Genomic DNA, 19,385 nt, shown 5'->3' with positions numbered 1-19,385 from the left:
TTAAAAGGTATATATTTAAAAAATGGTCAAAACAATTTATATAATTTTTTATTTAAAAAAAAATTTTGATCAATAGAGAAACTAAAAAACTTCACAAGAATTTATTTTGTCCAAATTATTAAGCTTTATTCCCCATATTATTTAATTTCATATTTTAAATACTTTCGTAACGTTTTCAAACTATTTTTTTTTTATATATTTGTTGAACACGCTACACAAGGATGGAACTTGTTTTCGTGTATTGTCAAATTAATTCTAAAGATCTGAAAAAAGAGGTAGCGCGGGTGCTCCATTCTTGGGCAAAACCATTTTCACAAAAAATTAATATTTGTTATTTCCAAGATTCCAATTTGTTCAACATAAAATGTAGTTTCCGACAAATAAATCCCTTTCGCAATAGCTACAAACCAGCGTAGTCGACATCACTCATATTTCCACCCCGAGCAAACCCAGCTCTCTTATCTGACGCTTTACGACGGGGTAAAAGGAAGTGCTATTGACACTCTGCCAAAAGCGGCCAAATCTCGCACTTAATGATGTCTGCGAAAATATTTCTGCAATCACGATTATTTTACACCCGCAACCTTTCATGGAAAATGGAATTCCTTTGTAGCCACCAGTGCGCTAACAATTTAGTTGAATTCAATACATAAAACTGCAGCTTTGTTGTTGGTTTAGGTTGTAGTAGGTATACACACACGTTTATTATTTTTTCCGAAAAATTAAATTGTAAGTGAGAAATTCTCATCTTGTACATACAGATTTTCTTTTGTATTTAGTGTCAGTAGTTAATGTGATTTCCCGTTTGTTTTTCATTTCTTACACATTCTGGTTGAGCCATAAAAGGTTTCCAAAAAGTTAATTTTCAAAAAGTAAATTGAAGAATTTATTTATCAAACAAAGGTCGCTCGTCAGCCTTTGCTCATTGTCATCAAGACGGTACAGACGGGAATGATCCTTACTCCTCCTTCTCCTCTCCACGACTACATCATTATACTCCTCGCGCTACGTTTTCATTTCTTTGTTTTTAGTTTAGTGATACGTTGCATTAAATTAAGAAATTATCACATCATATTTGAAAATTGGTTTTTGCGTTTAAGTAAAGAGTGTTTTTGATGTTTTCAAATTGGGTGGTATGCCGACCTCGCGGTACGGCGTCAAATAACTTACAAATCGATTAAACATAAAATTGCTATGTTCAAATAGCCCGGTTTTTGTTGTTCCATATGGGGTTAAGTCTGAATTAAAATCTGAGAAAAAACCTCAGCGGTTCGGTGAAAGTTGTACGAAAACTTAAACTTAGGCTATTAACTTAATTTAACTTAGGGCCTAGCGCGGTTTAGTTTAGCTACTGAAATCTCCTGATTCTATAGCTTCTATTACTGCTTTTCCGTCCCCGATCTAGTCGAAGCGCGAGTGTCTGCCTTCGCCGCCGCCACCGCCACCGCCGCCGCCTCCGCCGAAGCCGCGTCCGTTGCTCAGGCTGCCCTTCTTGAAGCCGCCGCCGCCGAAACGACCGCCACCACCGCCGCCGCCACCGTAACGGGAGCGTCCGCCGCCACCGTCGTATCGGGAGTTGCGGGCCATATTTTCCAGGGCAGGATTGATTTCCTGAAGAAGAAATTAACAGTCATTAGAATTTTTACGAATTTCGCTTGACTAATAAACAGCTTTAAACATCTCAAAATACATGAATTTTTTAGTAAAGTTGCATTAACTTTTTAGCCAATAGCTTATATCAAATAATATCGATTATTAAATTTAAAATTTAGATTTCTACATAAAGTAGGATTTCTATCAAATCAGAAAGCTCAGATACACGTTAATATAGACTCAATTTATCAGGGCTCTTACAGAATTGTAGACTTTTTTGATTGGGCGAACGATAGATAATGAAAGACATTTATATACTAGCTTTAAAAGCTAGCTTCTTTGCCTAACAAATGGAAAGGCGCTGCCTTTTTGGACATTTAATTAAATGAATAGTTTGTACATTCATTAGCTGTTTATACTGCCTACTAATAATAATAGCATTGAACTCAATTCCAGAGTCGTCAACTCACCTGATTAGCCTCTCTGAGGACATCGACCAGCGCCTTGGCCTGCTTGGCATTATTCTTGGTGAAGAAGGCAAAGGAGGTGCCTTTTGTGTTGGATCGTCCTGTCCGTCCGATGCGATGGATGTAGTCCTCGCTGTTTTGCGGGTAGTCAAAGTTGATGACATACTTGATGCCGTCCACGTCTACATAGATGTCCGGGGAAAAGAGAAGGCGTAAAGATTAGTCGCGAGCTTTTGGCTGTTTAAACTAAGTAATTGGGGTATAATATATAATTGACGAACAGTTTTCAAATTGCCAAATGATTTTCCGTTCTGCGCGCTCGCTTGCAACAATTTTTAGCGTTTTTCCGAGATGTTTTGAACACTTTGAACACACTTGTCTTTTCTTTTTTTGTTGTATTTTTTTACGTTAGCATACTATTGAGTCTATGGTAGTTTTTTTTGTTTTGTGGGTTTGGTTTGTATTTTTTTAGAGAAAAAAGAAAATGTTTCAAAATGTACGTTACCTTCTTGGTGCTATAAATTGTTTCACTCAATTTTTCTCTCAATCAAAATCTCTGATTGGCGTCGCGCAGCTCGTGGTCCAAACTCTCCCCAGAAACAACAAGGTAGCGATCTCGATCGCACGGCGAAGCGGAGAGTTTGTTGCATTGAGCCGCGTGCGCCTCTGACTAAGCTCTCTTCTCACATGGACCATTTTGGAGATGACCACAGAGAGGAGCCACGACCATTACATATAGATTTCAACACATTTTGGGAGGATTAACAACAACAAGCGGGCCGCCTTTTCGTCCAGGAGCAGTGGGCTTTTGTAATGCGGCGGCAAACGCAGGCAGTGGGTGGTGATCTTTTTGGAGGACGCAGCACTCAGCAGCAGCATCTTTGCCTTGATCCTCGAAAGCACACACATCTCGTCTCCTGATCTCGTCCTCTCGGCTTAAGCAAATGTCGGGTGTTCTTATTTGGGTGTGTATTATGTTGTGTGGGTGGTGTCAATGTGCTTTGCTTTTGCTGTTGCTGTCGGCTTGGTGCATGTCCAATTCTTGTGCTTTCTCAAGGGCCAGGCCACCGCATCAGTACTTTGCACGCCGCCCTCCGCCTTCCACTGCTGAGGAAAAAGCTGGCTCTCTGATGGCTCGGTTCAGTTGTTGTTGTTGGATCTTTGGTTGATTGGTTGTTTTGGTTGGTAGTTGGTAGTCATGGTCGCAAAAACGTATCATATCATATCATATCATATCATTCTTTCTCAACAAAAAGTCGGGGACTGCAGAGGCCACATATGATGCATGATGTTGGGGATATTCGATATTCGTGTCTCTCGACCGTCTGAATCTGAGAACTTTCATCGGTCCTTTTGCGCAATAATATCACACAGGGTGTGGTATCAACAAATATCATCAATACAGATCTGATGTTGGCAAAAGTCGCTCAAGTCACGAGTGTTCGCAGTGGTCGCCGCTCATTCATTATCCTCCCCATCATACTACCAAAATCGGCCTCTGTAAACGAGAAAGAAACAAGAAAGAGAGAGAGAGAGGGAGAGAGAGAGAGAAAGAGGCAGAGAGACACGCACAAAGACAAAAGATGTGTGTGTACCAGGTACACCACAATGCACATGAAGCATACGCATTCCATACATTTTTTAGCAGGGGTTGGGCCGGGTGTTTCGGGTGGGGGCGGGACGGGGTGTGGGTCAGGGTCAGGGGGTGGGGTAAAAGTTCAAGTTGATTATTCGATTTTGGCATTCGGCTTATGTCTAAGAACTGTTTCTGAATTGGCGCGCTCGCTAGATGTGGATTCGATATACCGGAATATATCTCTAGGTGCGGTTAGGGGATTCGGGTGGGTGGGTTTCGGATTTAAGTTCTGCTCGCATGTGGTGGGTAATGTGTAGTGATGGTGGGTGATCGGTTAGGTGCGGTTTACTCTTGTTGTGATGGTATGTAAGCAATGGCCCTAGCAAGTGTGACCTTATCGCTAGCAGGGCCCTCCAAAACATTCTCTCATCTGGCCGCAAACTACGAGGTAATCTACGCCGAAGTGGGAGCAAACTTACCCAGTCCACGGGCTGCCACATCGGTGGCCACCAGGATGTTGGACTTGCCCGAGCGGAATTCGCGCAGGACGAAGTCTCGCTCTGATTGCGACTTGTCGCCATGGATAGCTCCACAACGAACGCCGAAACTCCGGATGAAGCGCACCAGATTGTCCACGCGCCGCTTCGTCTCCACGAAAATGATGATCTTGCCGGGGCTTTCGCTGGTGTCATAGATGTCGGACAGGAGGGTCTTTAATCTGAGTTGAAAAAAAGAAGTAAAAATTAGTTTTAAATACTTTGAAAAAAAATTACTTTTAAAGATGGTTCAAAATGTTGTTGATCAAAATAAATCTAAAATATGCATTCAGCTCTTGAGTTTAAAACTGTCAATTAACTAATCTTAAATACTTAAGTTACGATTCAAAAACTTAATTGTTTTAGAAGATCCAGAAATGTATTCTCATTAAAAGAATCGACTCCACTTACTTCTCTTCCTTGCTGAACTCGTCGCAAACATCCACCACCTGGCGGATGTTGTGGTTGGCGGACAGCTCCAAAGAGCCAATGTTGATCTGGATGTAGTTGCCCAAAAAGTCTTCGGCCAACTGCTTGACCTCCTTGGGCCAGGTAGCGCTCCACATGAGCGTCTGACGGTCGGGCCGGATCTGCGAGACGATCTTCCTGATCTGGGGCTCGAAGCCCATGTCCAACATGCGATCAGCCTCGTCCAGCACCAGATAGGTGCAGCGCTTCAGGTTCGTGGAGCCGGCAGAAAGGAAATCGATGAGACGTCCGGGTGTGGCAATTACGATCTCGCAGCCGCGCTGCAGATCCCGCATTTGGCCGCCCTTCGGGGCTCCGCCGAAGACGCAGGTGTTGCGCACATACGACGAGGAACCGAATTCAGTGGCCACCTGCTGGATCTGTTGGGCCAGCTCCCTGGTGGGGGCCAGCACGAGGGCGATGGGTCCATCGCCCCTCTGCAGCGGCTGCTGGTTGTTGATGTGGACAATGGCGGGCAGAATGTAGCCCAGTGTCTTGCCCGATCCTGTCTTGGCAATGCCAACGAAATTCGAGCCACTCATAGCGATGGGCCAGCCCTGCGCCTGGATGGCGGTGGGCGCCTTGTAGCCCTGTCTGCGGATCTCCTTCATGACGTAGTCGGGCAGATAGACCTCGGAGAAATCTTGGATGGGATTCTGCGCTTGTCCGCGTACTGTGATCTCCTGCTCGTCGCGATACCGCTGAACTTCGTAGGGCGAACGGCCAGCCACGTTGGGGTGTTCCTGGTAGAAGTTTTTCTTGAAGGGAGCTAGGTTGGAGAAGTCGACTGGGCGCATGGGGAGATCCTGGCTTCCGCCACCGCCTCCTCCACGGCGATCGCCTCCAAATCCACCTCCGCCGCCACCGAAACGGTTGCCGCCTCCGCGGTCATCACGACGCTTCTCTACGCGTCCATTTCTTACGCCATGGTAGTCACCGCCGCCGCCACCGCCTCCGCCACCGAAGCGATTGCCACCCCCGCCGCCTCCACCGCGCCGGTCATCTCCGCCTCGATCGCCTCCGCGACCGCCACGTCCACTGTGACCAAAGTCGCGATCGTGTGGTGCCCTGAAAAACAATAGACAAAAAATTAGTTAACAAATGTAATTTATCTACTTTTATAAAAAAGGAACGCTCAAGAAAAGAAACCTCACATATTTATCACCTTGCAGCTTAGTTCATCTTCGGGGAAATAACTTATATGCTTTCAATAAAATTCACAACTTCAATTTGGTTTATAAATTTGTTTTCAAGTTGTGCAATAAATAAAGTTCGCACATTGTTGTTTTTTTCCAAGGCCGTGATAATACTCTAATAAACTATTTACAAGTGTTTCTTGATAAGCTATAACCACCCATTGTTTATGTAGATTTACCAATTATTCAATTTTCAACTCGAATTAACCAAATTTTTTTGTGTATGATAAAACGTGTGAAAATCTTAATTAGTTCTGTAATAGTATAGATTAACTGCGTGTTAAGTGATTTAAGGGTTTAATGCTCTGTACAGAAATATAATTCCCACATACCATCGTCCATTTATGCTTAGTTTGCATCAAGCAACGTTTACTCGGTCTCGTCTCAGCCTATCAAGACATTTTGTTTACTTAATTTAAAACGAACGATTTTATTTAATTTATATTGCTGACTCAAATTTCTGTGGAATTTCTCCATTTTGTTTTTAAATTTGTATTTTTAGACTGGCAGAAGGCAAACCAAATGTAAAACTAAACTTCACATTTACGTTAATTAACAATTTCAATACAATTTGAATGATTGACCAGATTTATCGCATTCAAATTTCGTAAATTGCTATTTCACAAACTTATAAAGTAAACTTTAAAGGGCGTGGTGGTATCTTTTATATGGTTTACGATGTACATTTGTTTAATCAATTCCTTCTTATCTTCCATCTATAATTATTTTGTGCTGCGCACTTTAGCCAACAACGTTTTGGTATCAATTCGAATGAGAAGGCTGTCTCTGCTCTATTTTTTGAGCAAAAACAACCTTCAGCAATTTAACAATATTCAACTATGATTTTATTTTTCGGCTCGGCCTCGACAGCTGCATTTTCTTTTCTTAAGTATTTCTTTGGCAGAAAAATGGGGAAAAAGAAACGAGTGACTTGGTGGCTTACTTTGCTCGCATGCTGCCGTTTAGACGTCTGCTAGTTGGGACTTGGATTTCAACTGCGACTGGTCGACTTTGGAAGGTAACTCTTCGCTTTTCGATTTCTTTCGACGCTGCTAAACAGCTGACATGGAGTTGTGCTACAACCGCAATAAACTTAAATAAAACTAATTGCGTGTTAGGGAAATTAAATAAATTTCGAATAATACAAACAGTAAAGGAAATTTGATTGACAACAACATGCAATTCGAGCAGGGTTACTATTACTCCCATTCACCGCGCTTATCCACCCCAATTTACCTGCCCTAAACTGCTCAACTAAACCACCCCGGGTACAAAGCCCTGTGTTTATTGCTCTGGCATTAATCAACTCGGGGGCAGTATTGCCAGCTTGGCTAGTTTCTAGTCAGATCTGGCCATAGTCAAAAAAATATATAGTTTCGTAGCATTACAAGTTCTTCAAGATTTACATTCGAGGTGGTTAAAAAGGTAAACCAACTCTCAAGTTAATATAAATCAAATTCAAACTCTCAAGAAAATATAAATAAATCAATAACTTATGCGAAATAATTTTAAAATCATTAATTAATTAGATACAAATAGTTAAAATAGATTTTTGCAGAGTTGAAAAAATCTATTTAAAGGTACCCTTTATTTCATTCATCATTGAAAACACTTCCCAAAACTTTGTTATATTTTTCCTAGCTAGATTTGTGTGATCTTTAGTTGCCAACACTTTGGGGTACACTATGCAAAGCCAACCTCCTCGATCCAATCCCTCCTTTTTGCTTGTCTATTGCTCTGTCAATTTGGAACCCCATACCGCCCCAAATGTCTATTTGTAGGGCCCAGTGGCACGCTAACATTTGTGCCCAACTAGCGGAGCGGAACGCTATGAACATTTATGAGACAGCCAAATGTCTCGTCCCTAGTTTCGAGGGGGGAAACACCCGAGGGGGGAAATCCCATGGGGCACCTCCGACTTTCTGTGTGTCTACCTGTCGCTTTTTGACATGCGAAAAGACGAATCGCGAGCTAGCCAAAAGGGGAAAACTCCTCATCATAATCAATTGGCGTCATTTGACATTTTAGACTAATGGTGCCGTTTATGTGATGGGATGAATTCGAGAACAGGGCTATTGATTCACTTAAATTTTTGAAGATATATTTCCAATTTGCCTTTCATTTGGTTCTTCTATTTTGATTTCAACCGAAAAACATTGGTTTTTATGAAAATTAAAAATTATCTTTATATTGGATTTGCATGAAATTAGTTCGATGTTGAACATTTGATGAGGTATAATTTTTTTAAAAATAAAAATATTTTCCTTTTTTTTCACACAGAGATTAGAGAAAACGTCCGAAGACTACATAAACGTTTAAAGCGTAAATAACATAATAATAGAGACAATCACAAAATCTCAATATCAATTTTGGTTTTTAAATATTTGGCTCTAGTCTTAATTTAAACCGAGAATCAAGAATTAAAAAGTGCAAAAAATAATTGAATTGTGTTTGAGAAACATTAATACCAAACACGACCTCGAGATTATGAAGCAAATAAACTTCGATTTATGCATAAACCAAGCAAAACAAACAATTTTATTTACGGTATTATAAAGCTCCGAGAAATGAGACATTTATTGCCTCTTAATTTCGTTCGCATTAGTGAAGTTGGGCAAAAGTACCAGAAACATCGTGATACAAAAACCTCGTGTGAGCAAACGAAAGAACACGAGAGAAAGGCATGTTGGCGAGTGAGCGGGACGGCGTTAGCCAGTGACAGCCGCCGACTGTTATACATACACGAAACTGTTCTACAAGCACGCGAAAAATGCCGCCGTCAACAGGCATATACTCACATGCATACAAATATATGTATGCATATATGCGGCTGTGTGTGTGCGCGTGTTCGTGTTTGGGGCATACAGACAAATTAAAATGCTATAAAAAAGCAAACGAAGCAAGAACACGTTTCACAAATCAGGCAAATTCTTTTTATGACGTGCGCTGTCGTTCTTGTTGCTTTTTCTATTCCTTTGCGGATGTGGGGGATAAACAAAAAAAAAAACCTCGAACTGTCAAAATTTAGCAAACCATGTGTTTTTCCTCCGCGCTCTCTCTCTCTCTGCCTCTTTGCCATATCTTTTTTTCGCTTCCACTAATTACTCATCACCTCTCACTCGCTTTTGTAGGTGTAGAGAAAAAAGAAATGAAGGGCGATAAAATGGCGACAGCGGAAAAAATTAAACGCGTTTCCTAAGTAATGCTAATACTTACATTATTCCTTCAATCTTGATTTCCTCTTTATTCTCGTCTGGATCGGTAAAAAGCGACTTTCGTCTCGTCCGATGCCCTGCTCTCGGGATGGAATCTGTGAGGTCGTCTAGGTTCGAACTTTCTCGAAAAGCCCGCTGCGACTGGAGACTACTGGATGACAGTAGTGCTGGTGCTAGTAGTATCTCCCGATTCCTGCGACTCCCGTGGAACTGTTGTCGGTGTTCGTTGCAGAGCGAAGAAGGAGCGAAAGTGCCGCTGCTGGCGGAGGAGAAAAGAAAATGGCGACGTTGCGTTATACATTTCTCGGAACCCGAACCCGGGGAAATCAATAGCAAGTTGCCCCAGCCGCAGGCGGCTGATTGGGGCGTGGACCCGCCCACCCGGCGGGCCATATATTGCACTAGTTTTAGCATATTTCACAACGGCAAAATACACTTTTCGGTTATGCCAATTAATTATCCACAGCTGCGCGGCATCCGCGCGTGTCTTACCTAACCTCGTCCAAAATTAGAGTGGCCGTAGATGGAGGCGAAAATTCGAGCAACGGCTTTTAGTGTGCCCGCTCCACGACCGAGAGAAAATGTCGTGTAGAGTGACCATATTATAGCAGAGACTCAACCCATTTCGTAGTTTCACACAATACTGAAAACTACCAGGGCTGGATGTTGAAGCCAGGCTTCCACTATTTAGATTTTGGGTGTTTTTCATTAGGTGTTTACAGTGCTGGATCCATAAGATTACCTTTAACTTTAAAACAAAATCACAGAACAGCTTTCGCATAGACTACTGTTATATGAAAACATTGCCGCAAAGATAAATGCAAGTAGCAACTGAATTGTTCTATTAAATGGCCAAAAAAAGTTCCAAAATAAAATTCATTAATTAATAGCGCAGTTCCACTGGTTCAAATTTTCACATTTTGCCAATCGCACATCAATTTACTTAATAAAAATATGAAATGTTCATTCGAAATATTTGCCATGAAAAATAGTGCAAAAGAATTGGCTATAATTGAAAATTGATATTGAAAAATTTAAAAAAGATGTGGGAGTATTAATTAAAATTTATAGGGTGAATAAAGCAGACATTAACAATTTGGCTTTAGGCAGTTAAGCAAAATACAGACAGCTGATTTCAAATTATCTATTATCCTTTTTTTTGGGAGTTGGCGAAGTACTAGGCTTTATAATAAAAGTTAACCCGCATCTAAAAATTGAAAAAAAAATACCATCTGGTTCCTCAAGTCATATAAATCTGAACTATTATTTACTTTAATCTTTCCAGGGTGTCCGCATGTTTCAGAATTCATCAGAACTGAGTGTCCTACGGTTTACTTTCAATTAGCTGGGTTTGTGGACAAAAAGTTAAAATTAAAAAACTCTCCAACATGTTTTTCGGTCTGAGTTTAGTCAGTTAAGCCTAGTATCCAGATCGACGAAAACCGTACGCCAGTCATGAGAGAGAGCGAGAGGCAAACAGCTGGCGTTCATTTTTCGTCAGGCCTTTTTTTCACGTCGGTCCCCTGATCGACGAAAAAATATCAAAAAATTCCATAGCGTTGCCAGTCTGCGGAAATGAACTTTGGGTGAACCCTAGCGAAAAGATTAAAAAATTTAATCTTTTGGCGTGCGCTTCTCACTGAACATTATAAGAAATAGAGTGAAAAACTCAAAAAACTCACAAAAGTCGATTGCAGGTGTTTACATGTGAGGACAAAATAACATTAATACTATCTGGGGTGCCTCTTGTCAGAGCAAAATGTTTTTTAGGTCCAGAATGTACGAAAAAGAAAAATAAAAGTGCAGCTATGAACTTTAAATAAGCAAATAATTATCAGTAAATTAAAAAAAACAACTGTTAAATTTAAATTGTATTGTTTTTTAATATTTTTGTACAGCGGCAGACTTGTCTTGCCAAGGTATTTGATAATATCTTTTAAATTTTGGTCACACTGGAAAGATTAAAGTTTTTACGTTAGCATACTCGTTTGTCGATCTGAATACTAGGCTTTAGTGTATATACTCAGTATTTAGTTTTAGAGGACCTAATTCTGATTTGGTATTTTTATAAAGCCCATCTGCCTACGCAGCATTTATATTTATGGGGATTTTCAAAAACCCATTGGCGTTTCATATCAATTGCTTATTTGATTCTTTGAATTGCGTTATTTCCGGTGAAAAATGATTTTCTTTTGCTTCTTGGTTTTGGCGAGCGCACTCACGGTTCTCTACTTGAAGAGAAAGAGCAAAGAGCCGCCTCTTAAGATTAGCAGCGATGAGGACGGAGAGTATGCCAGACTGGACCGGAAAATCAGGGATCTGCGTACGCGGCGCAGGTAAGTCCAGGAGTCAGCGGAGTTCAAGAAAAGCTTCTCCAAATCCTTCACTTCTTTGCAGCGTGCCGGGCGACAAGTGCATCGTGTGTCTGATGGATATGAAGCAGGGAGACATGCACTTCCTGAATTGCTTCCATGCTCTGGACAATGCCTGTTTCGGGATGTATCGCGATATTTCCAGATACTGCCCCATCTGCTGGGAGCCACTGAAATAAATAGAAATTGTTCAATTGCATGGCCAACATCATTTGAGTTACTGCGGATTGTTAATGGTATAAATTGGGACGTTTGTCGTATCGTCGAAGTATGTAGTTGTCTTTGCCTCTCTAAGTCAGATATGCATATTATTTCCTATTATTTTTCGCGTAATTTTCATCGAACGCATCTAGCCTGTGGCATAAATACAAGGATTAAATGTCAGAAGATTATTATATACAAATTCGTGTCAGTTTAGGAAATTCCGTTCTTCCATATTCGGGATTTGCTCTTTACTAAAAATATGTCAAAACAATGGTGAAATGAATGACGCGTTAAATCGGGAATAGAAACGTGAATATGCTCAATAAGAAAAATATTTTGTATTTTAAACGCATTCAGCATAAAATCTTTAACTATTGAAGAACCAACATGTAATGTTTGCCAAACCCTTCGCCATGAGGAAAGTTTTATTACCATCCAAGATCATCTGGGACAAATGCAATGACTCGAGATGTTTTGGAGGCGAAATGATTTTACTGTCTGGCGATTTTCGCCAAAAACTGCTGCCGACAAAATAACGTCTTGTCTCTAGCTTTTACTATAATTCATAATTCTTGTGAAGAAACTTCATGAGAGTTGTATTGCTGATCGATACATCTGATGGCGAAATAATTTCCTCAGAATTTGTGTAGCTTTGTCTCATCGAAAGGAGAACCTATCAATAAAGTATTCTCAAAACGTCATCATTAAATGCTTAAGTACCGAAAAATGTTAGCTGCGAAGAATAAATAGTAGAATTAAACTATATAATTCAGAAAGTGAATTATATTCATTATAATCTATGAACTGTGTAACACATGATGTTGAAGCCACTAACTATCCAACTGCATGTTTAAACTCTATGGATTTGGTACTAAGGTTTGGCTTCGTAGTAGTCATTCTTCGAAATATAAAACAAACAAAACTTTGCGACGTGGTGGTAAGTAAATTGATGAACAATGTGATTTGTGAGAAATCTCTCTTTCCGCGGATCCCGAAGATCAAGTGACTTTAATTTCCGATCCGTCCTGCATTCGCCATGACCTTTAATCAATTGTGGAAAGTTGAGTCTAGTAAATCCATAAAATATACCGAGCCAAAAATCATAAAAATTATTTTGTTTTTTAAAATTTATTATCCAAACATAACAAATTAAAAATAATGAAATTCTAAGGCGAAACAAAATTCGTCAGCTAGTAACTTCTAAAATAATGGATCTATTTCCAAAAGTTTTGTTGTGTCAATAAATATTGACCGAATAAACATAAACTGTTTAGCACTGGCATCTACAATAATTCAGAGTGACATGACAGAATTTTGCGATTTGGGAATGTTAGAATGGGCGTGAAATACTGAATCTTTGACTCTTTTAGTTTCCGAAATCTCAACGACTAGTTATCCTGATCAAGAATATACATATGTATATACTTTTTATAATCGAATACGCTTTCTACTACGTGCAACATAGGTTTTAACAAAGTAAATATACCCTCAAATTTATAATTTAAATTTAAAGCAGATGTTCAGCTTGAATGTTTTGAAATGTTTGATCTTTATATGTGGTATGAAGACGAGAAGCCGGCCCTTAATGCATTTTCCCTATTATTGTGAAGATTTAAAGTATTCGGGTCTAATTTCCAAGAATTGATTTTTATAATTTTTTTACTAGTTCCACTTTTATGTATGTTTTTCCTCTTCCGTTTCACACAACACTGGAGACAGTTTATTAAAGTCTACGAATTAATTTATTAAATAACAAATCAATGTGATTTATAAAATCTCTGGATCAGAATGCATTTACAGACCAAGTAGATGGCAGAAGCTGCGGTACATTTTGGCCCTCCGACCTTGCAGACATCCGTACAACTCGTTGATCTTGAGGCAGTCGATCTTGCTAATGGTCTTTCGCTGTCCGATCCTAACTCCTGGCTGCAAAGGGGTCATGGTGGGTTTCTCGCCCTTCCGCTTGCTGAAGTAAAACTCCCCGTAGTGCATCACTGAATTGTAGTCGTAATCGAAGGCGTACTTCCCCTTTTTCTTCGAGACCAGTTTGAAGTTCTTTCTGAATCGAGGGACGATATTGTCCCAGTGGATCTTCACAAAGTTGTCGCGATCGGCTCGGGATTGTTCGTGATATATGCCTATGGCATGCATCAGTTCGTGCATTATTCTTCCCTCGCTGCTGAAACAGTGGGCACTGTTGTCATCGGGTCTTTGGAGGGACACCACCTGCTCTCCCCCCCTTCTTCCCACATAGGACCAGCATCCTTGGGGCCCTTCCACAGGTGGCTCGATCAAGAGGTAGTCATCCACCTCTCCATCGTAGGGCACAAACCGCACGCAAGTTAGGGAATTGAAGGTTTTCACGGCCTGAATTATAGCCTCCCTTTCCGGATTGGCGTAGCGTGGACTGATCTCGAAGGGAATCGTTCCATTCGGCCAGAGTCGTTTTGGATGTCTCATTGGATTTACCCCCAGACGAAGAGTGATATAGGTGTACGGATCGATGGCAATGTCTCCTTGAAACAGGCGAGGCATTGTCTCCGGATCGTCGATTCCCAAGTCATCATCGCCAATATCGGGGCCAAAGGGGTCGTATTCGTCTGTCGGGAAAAGGAATTAGTCTGGTTCATAGAAATATTTCACATACTTTAAAAGCTTATCAATAAATGCTTAGTAAAATACATTTTGAGTAATAATAAAAATCCTTAAATGTCTTTAAAAAAAATATAGCTCATAGAAGTATGTACTTAAGAACAAAAAATAATAAAATAATAGAAACTATAAATGTTTGGATTTGCAGAGTTAACATAAGCAAGATCTGCTCAAAATTAAAAAAAAAACATGTTTTGCCACAGGATAACTTTAAACTTAGTAATCTTCTTATTTATTGGGTGCTTTAGAATTTAAGCTCGTGAAAACCTTTAATTTTTTGTTAGGAAGGTACATTTTTAATGGTCCTATAATACCTTCTTTAAAAATCGGAATATAAAATGAAAATCGGATCTACAAGCATGTGAATGAATAAAATGTTGAATGTTTAAAAGCACCTTAAAAAGCAACTTAAGGCCCAAACGATTGAAGTTGAACATAAATGCATTCAATGATTAAATTAGGTATTTGGAAAAAACTGGGAGTGGAACGCACCTGCCGCCAAACTGGTGAACTCGTGCTCGAAGAAATCCACTCCAGCGGGATATTGGCGGTCCGGGAGCTTGGCACTTTCACTGGCCGGTGGAGCCGATAGCATCACTAGCACCACCGCCAGCACGAGCACCTGCACCACCGCCGATCCACTCAACTGAGCACACATTATAGAGCTGGGATTTGCCATTGCTGTGACCATATTTCCATTCGATCGCTGTTTGCTCAATGTAGCCACGCCATGCCGCATTCAAACCGAACGGCTGCACACGAAATTGGTAACTGAACCTGGCCCGAAAGCCCAAGATCCCAAGAGCCCAAGAGCCACCAGCAGTCTGCAGTCCGCCGGCCAGATTGTCAGCCCGCCTGGCACTTTAATTTATGCAAAATGTGCGAAAATAAAAACTAAATAATGCTGAATGTTGGGCAGACGCCACGCAATCGGCCGCGTGTAAACAAAACCCAAATCTATCGGCTGCACTGCACCTCACTTCCCTCTCACTTTTGCGCCTCCAACTCTCTGATCAAACTCCGCTTAATCTCCCTAGTTAAACTCGGCTTGCACTCTCTGACCAAACTTGGCCGAAACTCTCCGATTAAACTCGGCTTAAACTTGACTGGACGCTCACGTAATTTAAATCGAGTTAGCGGCTTTGGGCAACGTCTCTCAATGCTTATGGCCTACTGCAAATGTAATTCCCTTCTTTTTTACATAGTAGAATAATATTTCAAACGTTAAATAAAATTAATTTTTATATGAAACTTGTATATAAAAATATATTTTTTAAGCAAAATAAATCGGTGACACATGCATATTTTTTAAAAAATAATTTTAATTGTATATATTTTTCGTGAATTAATTGATTATTAACAAGAAAGAAAAGCTAACTTCGGGCGGAGCCGAAGTTGATATACCCTTGCAGAATATTCTGTAAATTATATTCTCCAAAATTATTCATATGATGCAATCTTAATACTCATAAAAAATCCCAACTTCCTAACTTTAAAAACACCAAAGTTATGGCATTTCCAATCGTTCAGTTATATGGCAGCTATAGGATATAGTCGGCCGATCCTTATGAAATTTGATAGGTTGGATTGATTGGTTAAAAATAGAACCCATAGAAAATCCCAACTTCCTAACTTAACAAAAACCAAAGTTGTGGCATTTCCGATCAATCAGTTATATGGTGGCTATAGGATATAGTCGGCCGATCCTTATGAAATTTGGTAGTTCGGATTGATAGGCCAAATATAACACCCATAGAAAATCCCAACTTCCTAACTTCACAAACACCAAAGTTATGGCATTTCCGATCAATCAGTTATATGGCAGCTATAGGATATAGTCGGCCGATCTTTATGAAATTTGGTAGGTCGGATTGATTGGCCAAATATAAAACCCATATAAAATTCCAACTTCCTAACTTAACAAACAGCAGAGTTATGGCATTTCCGATCAATCAGTTATATGGCAGCTATAGGATATAGTCGGCCGATCCCGGCCGTTCCGACTTATATACTGCGTGCAAAGGAAAGAAGGGTGTGTGCAAAGTTTCAATTCGATATCTTTAAAACTGAGAGACTAGTTCGCGTAGAAACAGACAGACGGACAGACAGACGGACAGACAGACGGACAGACAGACGGACAGACGGACAGACGGACAGACGGACAGACGGACATGGCTATATCAACTCAGGAGGTGATCCTGATCAAGAATATATATACTTTATAGGGTCGGAGATGTCTCCTTCACTGCGTTGCACACTTTTGACCAAAATTATAATACCCTCTGCAAGGGTATAAAAAAATAGTGTCAATTGTGGAATGCTCTTAAATTATGGCGACTCACTTGCTCGTTAAAAATATTATATCATTACTGTAGGGACATCAATGTTTCGGTTTATTTTTTTCAATTTACTTTACGTGTTATTGTTGTCGTTGGTCAGGTTCACGCTATCGCTAAACGTTTAAATTTAATAAATTTCGCAAATTGATTTCGACGGGGAATCTGCCCTCACGTTTTCGCTTCTGCTCTTTTTGGCTTTGCTAAAAGCAAGCCCAACACGAAGTATTTCGAAAAAGTGGACTGAAATACAAAAAAAAAACTAAACTTTGTTTTTAATTATAAACTGAGAAATACAGTTTTTTGCATTAGTATTAAATATATTTTGCGTTACATTTTGATGTAAGAATTTAGTTGTATTTCCTTTTATATTGGGGTTCACAATAAATATATTTGTTCAGATTTTAAATATTTATTAATTTTATTTGAGTTTACCAGAAACCCAATTAATTTTTCGCGTGCACACTATTCCACTCTCTTACTGACTGTCTGCCAGTCTGTCTGGTTTTCCATTTGTTTGTTTTCCGACCCAACTGTCTGTTTGTCGGACGGTTTTGATATGTGACACCTTGCACTGGAATATCGGTCTGCACTTTGCACTTTCTTGGGACTGCAATTAGTCAGTTGCAAGCTTAAACTGTTAACCCGGAATACCTTATCGCCATCTGGGAGGGGCTTATTTGAATATCCACTTTAATCGGTCATCATTAATTAGGCGAAATTAGTTTTCCGTTTTAATTAGCATAACAACAACAGCACAAGAATCTGGCTCAAACACATCTCATCGCGATAGCCGAAATGAATTAGTTGCATTTGCGGCAAATTAAGTTTTGATTTTGAAATGGGCAACTTAATCGAGGGCTTTGGACTTAAGATGGAGAGTCGATGGCAACCGAATTAATTTACTTATCACAATCATAATAGCTATGTATGGCACTATAGTTGCACATATGTATATTTCCATAGGAATAGTTCATAATTTAAATCGCAGGTAAAGTGTTATGGATGTATAGTTTTAAACATTTTCTGTCTGAAGCTATAATATGATTGACATTTGGTAATAGTAAATATAGTTTTTATTGAAAAAACTTAGATACAAATACCCCTTTTTGCCAATATGGCCCATTGTTTTTTTTCGTACTTAAAATGGTACTTTAAGCTATTTTATTTAACCAATTTTGAAGACTTAGTTATAAACTGAAAAACATGAAAAACGACACCTTGAAATCGACAACAAATTAAAGCGTTGACCTGTAAAAAATATTCCTTCTCTTTGAAAAAAGTTAGCAAACGAACAAGATTTCTTTCTTTTTTGGCACATATTTTTTCCCTGACTGATTGTCAATATGGACTGTAATTGCAATATTTCCTTTGCTTGGAATCATAAACTTGTCCTTTGCCCCCACCCCGCTTTAACCCACATTGACCCACTTCGGCCCACTTTAACCCATTGAAAAGTCCACTGCTGAGGGGTCTGTCTTCGATTGAGTTCGCCACTTGACTTTATGTGTCAGCTGGGCAATAAAAATGCGACACCGAGTAATTTTGCGCCACATAGGGCTAAAAGGAGAGAGACGGGGACAGGAAGGGAGCGAGGGAGATGGCGGATGGCAGGCATCAAAGGCAAAACACAAACAATCGAAACCGAGCGAACGAATCCAAAGCCAAAACCCAGCGACTAATTCAAAGTTGTCACGTAATAAAACACAGAAACATCGAAGGCAAAAACAATAAGCCACAAAGGCGACAAACAATCAAAGAAATACAACAACGAAAAAATAAAACATTGGAAATTTGCATTTTTGTCGGGGCGAAGACAGCCGGCAATCGATGGCGACAAGAAATTTAACAAAGTACAAATTGTTATTTGATTTGATTACGTAATGACGTCACACATACCCCAACATCTGCTTTTTTGTCTCTGTCTCTGTCTCTGTCTTTGTTTCAGTTTCTGTTTCTGTTTCCGTTTGGGCCCCCAATGTTTTTGTTTTCGTTTCGCCTCGGTTTATTTTGACACCAAAAACTGATATCTCCAATTAGATTTCCAACTGAATTAATTGGATTGCATTAAGGCGGTTTCAGTGATTTGTGGCTCAGTTGATAGCAGCACTTCGCCTCAGACTGCATTAATCTGCATAATAGAAAGATAATAATTGCCGTTTGTAAAGCTGCTTAAATGGAAATGGATTTCTTAGTTGGATTTCTGGAATATTAACAACAGATATTCGGTGGCGTATTAATTATAATGTTCGCGGAAAAGAAACTTTTTGCCCCCTTTTGTTTTATTCTTTTGTGCTTAATAAAGCGGAAGTGCAAAACTTTTTTTTATCAAGATTTCCACCGCATGGAAAAACTTTTAATTCCGCTAATGTCGAATTTGAGAAGCTGAAACTTACTGTGAGTGCGTGGGAGGAATGGGATTTTCTGCCAACTTCATATTAAGTCGTTTCTAGGCGGTCGGGGAAAAGGTTTGGCCTAAGTCGGCTTAACTATGAAAAAGGAATAGCAGAGCCGGAAAAACTTCAATCAACAATGATGACAACTTAATATTCAACGTTGGCTTAATTACGTGAAATAATTATGGGGAAATTGAAATTAATTTGATCGGGGATAGCTCAACAATTAATTAAATTTTTCTTCAATCATTAAAACTGGAATATTATGTTTTTAGAGAAAGTCTGAGATGAGTATTGAAAACACAACCGTTTTTGTTATAATTAAAATATAAGGACTAGTTTTCAGGCCTATAATGATAGTAATAATCAAAGAT

General features: G+C 39.7%; 3 protein-coding genes across 4 annotated transcripts; 1 reads left to right on the top strand and 2 right to left on the bottom strand.

Annotated features, from left to right (window-relative positions):
* Nucleotides 1-662: 662 nt before the first annotated feature.
* Nucleotides 663-9,501, bottom strand: LOC108047206 (ATP-dependent RNA helicase p62). Of its 2 annotated transcripts, XM_017127310.2 has the most exons (5): nucleotides 9,053-9,501; nucleotides 4,584-5,708; nucleotides 4,116-4,354; nucleotides 2,064-2,242; nucleotides 663-1,611 (listed from the first exon to the last, which is right to left on the bottom strand). In XM_017127310.2, the coding sequence occupies exons 1-5, from the start codon at nucleotides 9,463-9,465 to the stop codon at nucleotides 1,402-1,404; spliced, it is 2,166 nt and encodes a 721-aa protein (XP_016982799.1). In that variant the 5' UTR covers nucleotides 9,466-9,501; the 3' UTR covers nucleotides 663-1,401. The 2 variants fall into 2 exon arrangements, with proteins under 2 accessions (XP_016982799.1, XP_016982808.1); XM_017127319.2 differs by lacking the exons at nucleotides 663-1,611; nucleotides 2,064-2,242 and adding an exon at nucleotides 3,047-3,558 and having other exon boundaries at nucleotides 9,053-9,159.
* Nucleotides 9,502-11,135: 1,634 nt separating this feature from the next.
* LOC108047198 lies at nucleotides 11,136-11,629 on the top strand. The gene is made up of 2 exons (XM_017127298.1): nucleotides 11,136-11,387; nucleotides 11,449-11,629. Exons 1-2 carry the CDS (start codon nucleotides 11,233-11,235, stop codon nucleotides 11,600-11,602), a joined length of 309 nt encoding a protein of 102 aa, XP_016982787.1. The 5' UTR covers nucleotides 11,136-11,232; the 3' UTR covers nucleotides 11,603-11,629.
* Nucleotides 11,630-12,909: 1,280 nt separating this feature from the next.
* On the bottom strand, nucleotides 12,910-15,022 carry LOC108047187 (hatching enzyme 1.2). The gene is made up of 2 exons (XM_044457050.1): nucleotides 14,772-15,022; nucleotides 12,910-14,227 (listed from the first exon to the last, which is right to left on the bottom strand). Exons 1-2 carry the CDS (start codon nucleotides 15,016-15,018, stop codon nucleotides 13,422-13,424), a joined length of 1,053 nt encoding a protein of 350 aa, XP_044312985.1. The 5' UTR covers nucleotides 15,019-15,022; the 3' UTR covers nucleotides 12,910-13,421.
* Between the last annotated feature and the right edge of the window lie 4,363 nt (nucleotides 15,023-19,385).

The sequence above is a fragment of the Drosophila rhopaloa genome, unplaced genomic scaffold (assembly GCF_018152115.1).
Source record: "Drosophila rhopaloa isolate 14029-0021.01 unplaced genomic scaffold, ASM1815211v1 contig_155, whole genome shotgun sequence".
Taxonomy (NCBI): domain Eukaryota; kingdom Metazoa; phylum Arthropoda; class Insecta; order Diptera; family Drosophilidae; genus Drosophila; species Drosophila rhopaloa.
Note: the sequence above shows the minus strand (reverse complement) of the source record. Positions and strands in the feature narration are given on the sequence as shown.